The sequence below is a fragment of the Gadus chalcogrammus genome, chromosome 13 (assembly GCF_026213295.1).
Source record: "Gadus chalcogrammus isolate NIFS_2021 chromosome 13, NIFS_Gcha_1.0, whole genome shotgun sequence".
NCBI lineage: Eukaryota > Metazoa > Chordata > Actinopteri > Gadiformes > Gadidae > Gadus > Gadus chalcogrammus.
Genome location: NC_079424.1, coordinates 384,010 through 397,043, shown reverse-complemented (window position 1 = coordinate 397,043; position 13,034 = coordinate 384,010). Strand labels below are relative to the sequence as shown.

At 49.0% G+C, this 13,034-nt stretch overlaps 1 protein-coding gene and 2 non-coding genes across 3 annotated transcripts; all 3 read left to right on the top strand.

Annotated features, from left to right (window-relative positions):
* Positions 1-279: 279 nt before the first annotated feature.
* ahcy (adenosylhomocysteinase) lies at positions 280-9,818 on the top strand. Its single transcript, XM_056606023.1, has 11 exons — positions 280-421; positions 2,589-2,779; positions 3,313-3,388; positions 3,645-3,797; positions 4,729-4,841; positions 5,663-5,870; positions 6,140-6,227; positions 7,348-7,465; positions 8,122-8,244; positions 8,331-8,402; positions 9,054-9,818. The coding sequence occupies exons 1-11, from the start codon at positions 394-396 to the stop codon at positions 9,183-9,185; spliced, it is 1,302 nt and encodes a 433-aa protein (XP_056461998.1). The 5' UTR covers positions 280-393; the 3' UTR covers positions 9,186-9,818.
* Positions 4,353-4,467, top strand: LOC130402731 (small nucleolar RNA SNORA26). The gene has a single exon (XR_008904002.1). It is a non-coding gene; the product is annotated as a small nucleolar RNA SNORA26 (small nucleolar RNA).
* LOC130402730 (small nucleolar RNA SNORA26) lies at positions 7,704-7,818 on the top strand. The gene has a single exon (XR_008904001.1). It is a non-coding gene; the product is annotated as a small nucleolar RNA SNORA26 (small nucleolar RNA).
* Positions 9,819-13,034: the final 3,216 nt, after the last annotated feature.

Here is a 13,034-nt window from a genome sequence, read left to right as displayed (position 1 = left end):
TTGACCTCGTGTAACTGATCATCATCACAGTTGACAAAACAAATGCTAAACATTGATTCAGAATGTAATCGGTAAGAATGCAATTCATAATTCAATTTAAACTATGCAGGGCCAGACGGATGTACGCCCATTGCTCATCTATGCACGCTATTGGCTAACCCTCCCGATGTCCTCCAAACCAGTCATAACGCTCTCTAGGGGAGGCGGGATCTAGGGCAGCCAATGGGACGGGGGAACAGGTGGATTGACATCTTGAGCACATGAAGAGCGCTTACGGCGCTTTCCTCCCTTGATAAAGTCACGTTGTACCGTACCGTACCTCTCTCTCAGTCCCTCTCCCAAGCCGCGGTGTAACTCTCAGCACTCCCGAAACACACCACCAAGAAACCAACCATGTCTGAGAAACTTGCCTTCAAAGTCGGTGAGTATGCAGCCTTTTTCAGCCTTTATATCCTGAGAAAGCCGAGTAATGTGTCTAGTACCGGTGGCTTAGCCCCATAGGAAGCTTCATTGTTGTCAATAAATAGCATGATGCATGTTCGCAAGTATGTGTTTCAGCCTACTCGTACGTACACATTAATGTGTATATGTAATGGGGTTCTTTAACTGGGTTTAATCGTGGGCTTTAAACCGGTTCATTGATAGTTTATTGTTTGAATACTCTGCAGGAGCCGTGGTTTCATAAGCTAGCACATGGCCAAAGTTGGCTGTAGCACGTCCCTCCCCCTGGGTGTCGCGTTTTGGTTATTCATAAAGTCTATTGCATTTTGCGTCTGTTTTTGTACATTTCTTCAAGTCGTTCTTTTAAATTGTTAACGTTATTACATTTTTTTTTAATGAATCAATGTGTTACTCTTGGCCACATTTCAAAAAGCCATGGGCTCCATAGTGTAGATAACTTGGTATTCCAAATGCTGGTATTTGTAGTTTATTGTACAACCACAAGCCGCTGTGTGTTATTACGCAGGATGTTCTTGAAAACTACAACTCCTATAATTCCATGCTGTCATCCGCCGGAATGGAGACTCAAAAGGCTGAGTGCAAAAATCTGCCGTTTATACATGTTAGAGAAATATAAAATCTCTCGTCATATCAAACGAATACAAACATTATAAAGATGAAGTTGCTTATGGTCTACATAACATACAAACCAGTATCTGTTCAAATGTAATATAAAAGACTTAAAGTTCAACAATCAAGTTCATCATTACAACAATCAAGTTCATCAATGCTAAATTGTTTAAATCAAAGTGTTGTCAGGAAATGTTTGATATTCCGAAATGTGAAACTTCTGTGAAAGTGAGCTACGGGGGTCTATAGTATCCCACATATACCCTGTTCCCCTCTGACCCTGCAGACCCCAACAGGTGTCTAGAGTAACGGTTTAGTGGCTGCCAAGCAGTTGCCCAACAGTGCAACTCCAGGCCAAAGTCCCATGTTTGCTTCAGCTGTTGGAGTTCATTCCCAACAGCAGTCGCACTGGCTTGGATTTGCTCTACTTGGGGGTTTGTTCAAAGTGGTTGGGGTGGTTCAACGGCCACCCTAAAGGTTTTGGGTTTGAACTCTTAACGCCTGCGATGTATTAACTACCTGTAGTCATCCTTCAGCCAGATGCCCTAACCCCTACCTGCTTCTAGTGGACATGCATCTGAAAATAACTTTTTGGATAGAACTGTATAAGTGTTTGTCTAGGAATTACCAGTGACTACAACATATTTAGTTTTCCGAGTGTTGTAGGGTGAATTCTCACTGGTTATATATTACAATGATTTTTTTTAATTATTATGCGAAGAGTGTCTCTGGTTTAAGAGCGTTGATAGTCCAATAATTGACTGACGCATGCCCCTCTGTACCAACACACGGTGGACTCGGAGGTCAGCTCCCCCCCTGGTTTATCTGTTAACTCAAAGCTCCTTGTTCAGGTCTGTTCTGGTTCTCGCTAGTTGGGAGGGCTGAGGGGCTTGTGTTTGTACCGACTGGAACTGGAGTAGCCCAAGGCCGCGACTCCCACCATGGCTGTGTTGACCAGATTGTACATTATTTCAACACACTGCATTAAAACCCAACATTTTGAGCGGTTTCACAAATTTTGACGTCTTAATCCAAAGTCTGATGGCAGCGGAGCTTAAAGGTTATGTCTGTCTCTTTATGCGGTCATGACTTCGATCCATAAAAAGAATCGGACCCAAAATGAGGACCAGACAGCGAGGCCCTGTCGGTATGAATCCCTATTGATGCAGCATGAGACCCCACAATATAAAAGTGTCGGCTCAGGTTTGCATCAGGCCTTTGAGCGTTGCCATGGTTACGAACCCACTGACCGGCTGGCTTACTGTTCCCAGGCACTTTATTTAATTAATATATTAATACATTTAGTTTCTATGTGCAACATATTCTGGTACAAAGTCTCCCACAACGTTCTACACATTTTAATTGTATCATTAGTATTTATTTTACACGCGGCTCAAAGGGCGCTGTTGGCCTCGGCTTCTCAACGGTCGTCTCGTAATGCCACCACGTCTCCCGCTGTATTCCCGCGCTCAACGACTGTAAACCAACGTTGTGTCTCCCTTCCTCCCTCCCTCCAGCTGACATCAGCCTTCACGAGTGGGGGCGCAAGTGCCTGGACATCGCCGAGAACGAGATGCCCGGTCTGATGAAGATGAAGGAGCTGTATGGGAAGAGCAAGCCGCTGACGGGCGCGCGTATCGCTGGCTGCCTGCACATGACCCTACAGACCGGCGTGCTCATCGAGACGCTCACCGACCTCGGGGCTGAGGTGAGACCCCCCCCCGCTGATCTGCGCTTGGTTCAGGAGGGGGTGGCGTAGGGAGGGGAATAAAAAGCTAAGCTGTGGCCGATCCAAAGTCTGGAGGCTGTGCCTAATTTAGACGTGGAGCTTCACTTATGATGAGTGGAGTGATGGATTGGTCTTTAGTTACCCCCTCCCCTCCTTCAAACGCGTGAAACATAATTGCATTTGTACTTTAGGTAAGGTTATATGCTGAACCAGTCGCCTAGGAGCTGGATACGCTGGAACAGGAAACGACTTGTATGATTTATATTAGATTAACTTTATCAAGCTCCCCTCCCGCTTCCTGTCCTGTTTCGTCCTCAGGCCATTTTCGAATGCATCAGGTTTTTAGTCTGTTGATCTTCCTACGTCGGTCTGCAGTAAAAAATAAAGAAAGTAATTGTGTCTGGCCTCGGTCTCTATCGCTGTATCGCTCCCTCTATCTTCCTCTCTCAGGTCCAGTGTGTGTTTGTGTTTGGATGCCATCTGAAGTCTCTCTCCGTCTCTTCGTCTCTCAGGTCCAGTGGTCCAGCTGTAACATCTTCTCCACCCAGGACCACGCTGCCTCCGCCATCGCCAAGACCGGGGTCCCCGGTGAGCCTTCACACACAAACACCGATTAAAGAAAGATGGGGGCGCCAGTCCCAAATTCACACGCACTCCAACACACGGGCTGGGAGTGATGTAGCGAGGACGGGCCGAATAGTGGCAGCGGCTTCAGTCGTCTCTCCAGCTGTCATGACACCCACTGGCAACAGAACCTGTATTTGTCATCCCCCCCCCCCACAACAGTAGGGGTGTTGAGGATGTCATTAACTCTCCCCCCCCCCCCCCCCCCCCCCCCCCACAGTGTACGCGTGGAAGGGCATGACGGACGAGGAGTACGTGTGGTGCATCGAGCAGACCATCTACTTCAAGGACGGCAAGCCCCTGAACATGATCCTGGACGACGGCGGCGACCTCACCAACATGGTGCACCAGAAGTACCCCCAGCTGCTGGCCGGTGCGTGCCCCCCCCACACAGGGCCCACACGGGGCCCACACGGGGCCCACACGGGGCCCACACGGGGCCCACACGGGGCCCACCCGGAGCCCACACGGGGCCCACCCGGGGCCCACACGCACACGCAGCACTTGGGCACAAACACACTCACACGCTTGGGTATTCACTCAATCTTGGGCAGGCTGACACACTAAACCATGGTCAACCTCTGACAAATGCACAAGAATGCAAACATGGGCACACGCCTCTGCCGCATGCATGCTCTGAGAACATTGCTAGTACAGCACTGTTTCTTCGGGTTGAGCTACTCAACACCAATAAACAGAAGGGCTTTTATTGAGTGTTGGTTAAAGAGAACGGCGCTCTTCTGGTTCATCAGGAGTGCTTTCTCTCCAGGGCCTTCGGTTTGCAGTACCATATGGTGACCAGCAGGGGGGGGCCTGGCTCTGTCTACCTGTCACTGATAACTGAAGGCTTACTTTGGTACGAGTGCAGAGAAGAAAAGAAAACTGAAACACAATTCAGATGAGTTTAAATAAGACGCAGCCCCCTTTATTGCCCGTCCTGGACCTGTGTCCTTGACGTTTGACACGGGGGGTAAAGCAGCTCTCCCATAAACCTGTGGTAGAGGCTCTGTCCCTCACTGCGGATCCTGTCGGGAGGAACACGCCTCCGTCTGGTCATACAGTTGGATGTGGTTCAACAGAAAACGGGGACATCCCCAGGGATGTAGTGGTTAGGGTGTCTGACTCCCAGTTGACGGGTTGGGATTCAGATCCTCAACGAACCCCGTTAACCTGTGGTCGTCGTAGGGCCAGATGTCCCTTCTCCTACCTGCTCCTTGACGACGTGGATAATAAAGACGAAAGGCATGTGTAGCCCAGACCCCAGCTCTGATTGGCTGAGGGGTAATAAAGGTGTGTCTCTCCAGGTATCCGCGGAGTGTCTGAGGAGACCACCACAGGAGTCCACAACCTGTACAAGATGATGAAGAACGGAGACCTCAAGATCCCTGCCATCAACGTCAACGACTCTGTCACCAAGGTAACGGCTTCCTGAAGGAGTCCTCTGTCTTCTTCTTCGTCTCCCAATCTGGTGTCGGCCTCATGCTGGCCTCCACTAGACACCGGTCAAACCCTCTGCTGGTGACTCTGAACCACTAGGTTAGGTTTATCTGGACACACAAAGTTAGTTGAAACGCAGGAACCAATATCTATAGGTTAATAAGAGCCGTGGCATTTCATTTGAGACATTGCGTATAGGACATATGACCCTTGTAAATACAAAGAAGCACAACCTAAGTATGCAGACAGCGGTCTCCTCAATAGAGCCTTTTAGCAGTTTCACCCTTCCTCAGAATGCTATGGCCTCAAACGAAGGAGGGAAGTAATACAGTTTCACTACCTCGTGCTCAGGGTTCACCAACTGGTCAGCAGAGCAAAGAACAGAGGTTATCCATGTTCTCACTGGTCAGCAGTCTCAAGAACAGATGCTTCATGTTCTCCTACTAGTCAGCAGAATGTAGAGCAGGCGATGGAGGCTCACCAACTGGTCAGCAGACTAAAGCTGTGAAGCACTGAAGCCTGGAGGAGGAGAGCTCAGCTGGGGTTACACAGCTCAGCCAGCCCTGTTCCAGATGACCTCCATGCAGACTCTGTGCTGGGACTGACCAGCTGTGTGTGTGTGTGTGTGTGTGTGTGTGTGTGTGTGTGTGTGTGTGTGTGTGTGTGTGTGTGTGTGTGTGTGTGTGTGTGTGTGTGTGTGTGTGTGTGTGTGTGTGTGTGTGTCCATTACTCCTCGATCCCTCCAGTGTGTGACTCCTCCCCTATCCGGTGTGTAACTCCTCCCTCTCTCCCCCTCCCCAGAGTAAGTTTGACAACCTGTACGGCTGCAGGGAGAGTCTTATCGACGGCATCAAGCGCGCCACCGACGTCATGATCGCCGGGAAGGTGGCCGTGGTCGCCGGCTACGGAGACGTGGGCAAGGGCTGCGTGCAGGCGCTGCGGGGCTTTGGCGCCCGCGTCATCGTCACGGAGGTGGACCCCATCAACGCCCTGCAGGCCGCCATGGAGGGTGGGGGTCCCGTCACCAATTGGGGGGGGGGGTGATGATGTAGACTCTGTGTTATTTTTAATTCATATTTGAGTTGTTCCAACTGATTGCAATACTGTAAACACACAAAGGCAAAGTTAAGACAAAAGAAGATGAGTGTCACAGAAGTGGAGAGTCGTGTTACGTCGACCTATATTTACTTTTTGTTGTGGCGTGAGTCGAGGAGTCGTCTAATCAGTGCTTGACTATATTGTCGGACAACCTTATGATTGTCCTTCATCATCTTCCAGGTTACGAGGTGACCACCATGGACGAGGCCTCCAAGGAGGCAAACATCTTCGTCACGACCACGGGCTGTGAAGACATCATCCTCAGCCAGTACGTCTTCGTCCCCCCCCCCCCCCCTTACGCACCACCAATACACACCAATGCACACCAATAGGGCGTTACCATGCTCCTACCCAGGCAGAGTAATGCAAGTTGTACACGTTAGAGCCCGATCGATATATCGGCAGGCCGATATTAGGCATTTTTCAAACTATTCGGTATCATTTATAATGGCCGATAAATGAATATTTAAAAAAAATAAAAGTTTGTCCACCAGAGGGCACTCTAACGCCCCAAACCCGCTAATTCAGCCAGAGTTAGGCAGAGTGAATGACGGAGATCATCGGTGTTGTTCATGTGTGCAAGTGTGTTCATGTTAAGTTGGCAACTGTCACGAGACATACATTGCTTGAATAACAATTAAAAGACATCCCCATAAATTCTCTAAAGTCGATAAGCATGACTTAATTCATGTCCAGTTTTGTTGTTGTTACTTGTTAGCTGACACTGAAAAGGATTTAGAAGGCAAATAACCAATTTTAGGGAAATCTGGATATTTTTTTTTTATATACCGGTATGTATATCGCCATATCGGATTTTAAAATCACAAAATATTCGTATCGGCCTTAAAAATCCTATATCGGTCGGGCTCTAGTACACGTGCATACAGAAAGGCCTTCACCACCAAGGGCTTTACAGAGTTGGGGCTTCCGTTTCCTCACAAACGTATCCACTCAGGGTATTAAGACAGTTTTGGATAAAGTGTCCACCAAATGGCCATGGAGTTGCTGCCAGGGCGGTATGCAGCGATGAAGCCTACAGGTGTCCAGGTGCAGCGATGAAGCCTACAGGTGTCTAGGTGCAGCGATGCAGCGATGAAGCCTACAGGTGTCTAGGTGCAGCGATGAAGCCTACAGGTGTCTAGGTGCAGCGATGAAGCCTACAGGTGTCTAGGTGCAGCGATGAAGCCTACAGGTGTCTAGGTGCAGCGATGCAGCGATGAAGCCTACAGGTGTCTAGGTGCAGCGATGCAGCGATGAAGCCTACAGGTGTCTAGGTGCAGCGGTGCAGCGATGAAGCCTACAGGTGTCTAGGTGCAGCGATGAAGCCTACAGGTGTCTCGGTGACTAACGGTGTCTTTGACGTCCATCCGCTCCCTTCCTCTCTTCAGCCACTTTGAGAACATGAAGGACGACTCCATCGTCTGCAACATCGGACATTTTGACTGCGAGATCGACATGGCCTGGTTGAACGCCAACGCAGCCAAGAAGATCAACATTAAGCCCCAGGTAAGCGTTCGGCTGACGCAGTCAAGGCTTCTGCCAAGATGAGATCTTGCCTTCATCCCTAGAAAGTCATTCATCTTTTGACGAATGACTTTTGTGTTTTCATGAAGAATGCCGTTGTTTGGCTCCTGCTTGACTACCTTGTTACTGATAACCAAAGGCCTACTTTGGTACGAGTGCAGAGTAGGAATAGGAAACAAGCACAATTCAGATGAGTTTAAATAAGACGCAGCCCCCTTTATTGCCCGTCCTGGACCTGTGTCCTTGACGTTTGACACGGGGGGTAAAGCAGCTCTCCCATAAACCTGTGGTAGAGGCTCTGTCCCTCACTGCGGATCCTGTCGGGAGGAACACGCCTCCGTCTGGTCCATGCACTTGGATGTGGTTGATGGCTAAGCTACAGGCTATCGTGGCATGGGTTGAACAAATGCAACATTCTTTTAATCCTTTTCGTTCACGCGTTCCTTTTTAAGTGCATGATAAAAATAAAATGTTCGAAAAAACAACTTTGATCACAACATGTCTAGTAGAAACGTGAACCTTGACAGTGGAGCCAAACGTATGTATGCCACATCCATGACTCGGTATCTGAGTAACGCGTGGCGCTGCTCTCATGGATCATCATTGTATGATGTATATCCTCTCCCCGTCCCGTCCAGGTGGACCGCTACAGGATGAAGAGCGGACGTCACATCATCGTCCTGGCCGAGGGTCGCCTGGTCAACCTGGGCTGTGCCATGGGACACCCCTCCTTCGTCATGAGCAACTCCTTCACCAACCAGGTCGGTAGGCCCCCCCTCTGGAGACGGACACCACTAGGGGACGGGTACAGGTGAACTAAAAGGGTTCCCATGGTCTTCTCCTGCAGGTTCTGGCCCAGATCGAGCTGTGGACCAACACCGCCAAATACCCCCTGGGAGTCTACTTCCTGCCCAAGAAGGTGAGCGCTCACTTGGACCCAACGCGGCTTCCTGCCGGGGGGGCCGTTGCAACACGCCCCCGGACCCTGACGTGTACAGAGGCTCAGAGCCTCATTCCTGTTGGCTCGGGTTGGAGTATTTTTGGCATTTTTGGATGGCAGCGCCCCGAAGCATTCAGTTGGAAGGTGGTCTGGTGATCCATCTTCAGCCGCCGGCGTCTGACGTGGTGTTTGAAGTGGTGCTCAGTAAACCCTCCTGTGTCCAAGCTGTTACTCACTGCTCAGAGATTCTTCCTGAGAGGTCACGGGGTTAACCCAGAATAAACCCGCGGGAACCCACATCTGTTGAAGTGATGCTTTTAGCTCTGACATCACATTGCTTGTCTGTTTTTGACGCCACATTGCACCTGAATCCGGGTTGGCTGGACACAGTGATAGACACGCACACACACGCACACAAACCAACACACCGCCACACACATCAAGCACGTCTGCCGGGTTACTCGTTTCAGCACGGCCTATTTTTTTTACCGTGTTTCTGAAGAAAAATGTTGCGACGCATCTCCCTTGCTTTGCTTCCTCCGTCTCTCAACCCCATCTCTCTCCCCCCCGTCCCTCTCTCTCCCCCCCGTCCCTCTCTCCCCCCCTCCCTCTCTCCCCCCCTCCCTGCAGCTGGATGAGGAGGTGGCCGCCGCCCATCTGGACAAGCTGGGGGTGAAGCTGACCAAGCTCAGTGTGAAGCAGGCCAAGTACCTGGGTCTGCCCCAGGAAGGCCCCTTCAAGCCCGACCACTACCGCTACTAAGACACACCCTCCCTCGCCAAGCCCCGCCCACTCCACGGATGGGGGCGGAGGGCTGACACGGTGGGCGACACGGTGGGCGACAGCAGGAGCAGAGGGGTTTTCTGGGAGTTTGAGTTTTTGTGAGGATGGGGCGGTTGGCTGGTGTGATGGTTAGGCCCTAGTGCTTTAATGTTAACCATGCTGAGGTCTCGCCTCCGTCTGAGTTGTTGTTGTTGGTGAGGAGGGGAGGAGGGGGGGTTATCCACAACCGGCCCAAATCATTTCAATCAGTGTTGTATAATCAACGGTTGCTGAGAATCCCAGCCAGCCCGCGGCCGGGCTGGTCTCAGTGCCTGGCTTCTATCAGTGTTTTATTAGTTCATCCCTGGCCGTCCATTAGAGCCCGACTGGCTGGATGCTGGCTCCTCTGCCTCGTGCACTAAACCTCTCGCCCCACAGTGCACGTGCACACGCTTACCCACTCAAAGCTCTTTCCTCTGGGTCTGCCTCCCCCCCGTGGTCCTCCTGCTGACCTCAGGAGCGCTCTACTTAAAGCACATCATTCCTTTAGTTACAGAATATTAACCCGACCTGCCACTTGTTAGTTACCCCCCCCTTACTTCTACCGGGTGTTCAGATCCCCAAAGCACTGGCTCCACATAGTCTTAACTCCTTATTAAGGGCCACCAGTTGACCATCCTGTGCACCTCACCTCCTCTAAGATGTTACCCCTCGCTCTGCGTGGGCCTGCTGGGGGCGGCGGGGCCGTTGGAGGCACGTCGGCGCGCGTTGATCCGAAGCTGGGAGAGTCGAAGTTCAATTTAGGTAATTGGAACTTAAATGATTCGTCGTTTCTATCGATCATTCTGGAATTTTGACTTGAAGGAACATTCTAGAACGTGCCAGTGTTCTAGAATGTTCCCCTCCACTATTCAATTCAGTTTTGTTTTTTTTATTGGATAATTGTCTGGCCAATCAGCTATCATCTTTGGTAGTGATTAGGGGGGCAACTGGGCATGGTCAAACTAACCATGGTTGCAAAACGGTTTCAAGGGTCTGTGTTGTTCATGACTGAAGGACGTGTTACCTGTCGTGATGTTATGATGCAATAAAAGACGTTCTACTGGGCTATATCTCGAGTACTTGGTTCTTGTGTTACCATTTTGTGTTTTGGTATTAGTTCACACTATTAAAACCCACCTCTGAAGAGAGTCAAAATATGGTAATCTTCTAGTCAAGTGAGTTAATTGAAATAATTCCTTTATTGAATGGAATCCCTAATTAAAGCACACTAATGAATATGGTAGATGCCACTACATTCTACACATGGCAGCCTTGGCATGGTTCCATCTCCAAATGCTAAATTGCCTGCCTGGACTTTGAAGTGTGTATCGTGTAACAGCGGCACCTTCATACGTACACTTTACAACCTGCTCTCATGGAGCCAGTGGTTAAACAGACAGGCTGAAAATATGGGAGGGTAAGAGGCAAATATGGAATTACATTAAGATTTGGAGACAGTCCCATTTTTAAACCCTTTAAATGTGAGCTTGTCCATTCAGACAGGAGACCTCTGCCTCCTGGAGCGCTACCCCAAGACCCTCCAGAACCCCATCCGCCAGTGTTTAGGGTCTGTAGTAGACCCCTAGTCCCCGTGGACCACCAGACCGTCTCCATGCCTACTGGTTCCCTGGTCGTAGAACCTCTGAAACTTTGGCCCAGTGGGCATCGTGTTCGCTACCTTTGTTCAAATCGTTAATCCGGACACGGCAGTCCTCCACATGCGTGATCAAATCACATGCTCGATGCAGCTCATCCGAAAGGGCTCTTAGCGGACCACCACGGATCTCCAGCCCGAAATCAGCGGTGTGTGTCTGAAACTTGTCGGCCTTTGCAGTTCACTTCACAAGCTCCAGATGTCATTTCCAATGAATGAAAATAAATAAAACATCAAGATGGTACCGAGCGTTGCCTGGCAACAGGAGGTTGTGCAGAAGATTCCAGTCCACGGCTCCTCCTGGCAACACGTGTTGATGTGACCTCGAGCAAAGCATCGTTTCCCCTGCACTTTCGATCGAACCGAAGAAACAGCCGCGTGCACAGGGGATGAAACACTCACTGATGGATTGTTGTTTAATGTCAGGAACAGTCGGGAGCGGTCCAAACCCGATCAGTCCGGCGGCCTGACACAGAGCAGACCCGCATCTGTGTGGAGTTGGGTTCAGCGTTGCCAGATTGGGCCAGATTTCCCGCTCAATCTGGCAACACTTTTTGCAGCGCGCTGGAGCGCGGATATCTGGCCGAATCTGGCAACATTGGTTGGGTTACCAACAATGCCTGTGAAGTAATTAGTCGGACAATGATGTGGCTTTAGGAAAATGCTTCAAAACAGCACGTACTCATATTATGACTTGTGGAAACAAATCCTTGACAGGGAAATTGAACAACAAAAAATAAACGGTACACATCAGTTTGGTCATTTAAAGTATTTCCCCCTCTAACCACTAACCACCTTGGAGACATTAATGGAAATAACTGCCTTCGTCGGTGCCTTCCTCAACGGCAGATTCAACACTCAAAAGGATTTGAATTAGCAACAGTGCCCGGAGACACTGGCCATTTCTCCGTATGCGCGGCTCAATGTTGTCATTGTTGAGTAAGACACCAGCTAGTGTTGAGCACTATGTCCCCCTGTTCAATGCCCCCATCATGGGTTGAACATCGTTGTGCATTCCACACACCATAATAACCCGTTGGTTCCCAACCTTAGGATCGCGACCCATCATGGAACCCCGATATGCTTATGGGTCGTAAGAGATGGCTGTCATAAGCCTTAGATATTTGAATTATTTCATGGACAGACGTTCTCATAAATATTAACGGACTGCTTAAAGATTCATTGCAAAGAGCAAACTACAAACTGTGTAATAGAGCATGCGATTACAGTCCCTCTACAGTAATATTACCAGCAGGCAGTAAAAGTCCTGTGTTTGGGTTAGCAAAATGTTATTTTCTCAATCAATTGTACAGCTAGATGGGTGGTCACAGGCCAACGAGGGTTTTTGATCAAACATAGATTCATAAAAGATTTTTTATCAACAATTTATAATCAAATATTTATCGCTTACATGACAGATATACAGATATATATGATGAAACCAGGATGAGCTAATTAGTTCTATCGAAAGGTGTCATGACTTTCCCTGGCATCTCCTTTCACAGTTGAGGTAACTTATTGAACCATGGAGAAACTACAGTAGTACCAAACTGAATGTTAACTTTACAAAATGACATAAATAAACAAATAACTAATTACGTTCATGCGTACAGCCTTGACGCCACCCCTCTGTCCGAGTGGCCAAACGGATGTTTGGCAGTGCAGGGCCGGCCCTGACCAATTTGGCGCCCTAGGCAAGATTTTTGCTGGCGCCCCCTACCCCTTTGGATCACACAGTCAATTCTCCTACCAATGTTCATACACTCAGAGAAACTGCAAAGCTTTGTCTTTGAGACTCTTTTATTTTAGATAGAAAATTAAACACAAAAAACGTATTACAAACCAAGTAACAAGCAATGAATAATACAATACAAATAAGTAATGCACAAAATACTGCAGACGTTAGAAATCGAAATGATTAAACACGTGAAAAACTATATTACAAAGAAATTAATTACAGAAAACGACCTTGAAATTCTACCGCTATTCCAACAGAGAGAGTTTTCTACATTTAGAACTGACCTCAATCTCGCACCTCCACAGGCTCACCCCACCATGCTAAAACCTCACTCTTCTTGCCTTTCTTCCAGCAAACTCATCAATAACATCATCATATGTCAGCTGTTTTGATACAACACGATTGATGCTTATGA

Excerpts from the sequence above, each read along its gene's own strand:
- ahcy (XM_056606023.1), top strand. The coding sequence starts at position 394 with ATGTCTGAGAAACTTGCCTTCAAAGTCG. Across the intron at positions 2,780-3,312 it reads TCACCGACCTCGGGGCTGAG|GTCCAGTGGTCCAGCTGTAA; the intron begins GTGAGACCCCCC and ends TTCGTCTCTCAG. Across the intron at positions 3,798-4,728 it reads GTACCCCCAGCTGCTGGCCG|GTATCCGCGGAGTGTCTGAG; the intron begins GTGCGTGCCCCC and ends GTGTCTCTCCAG.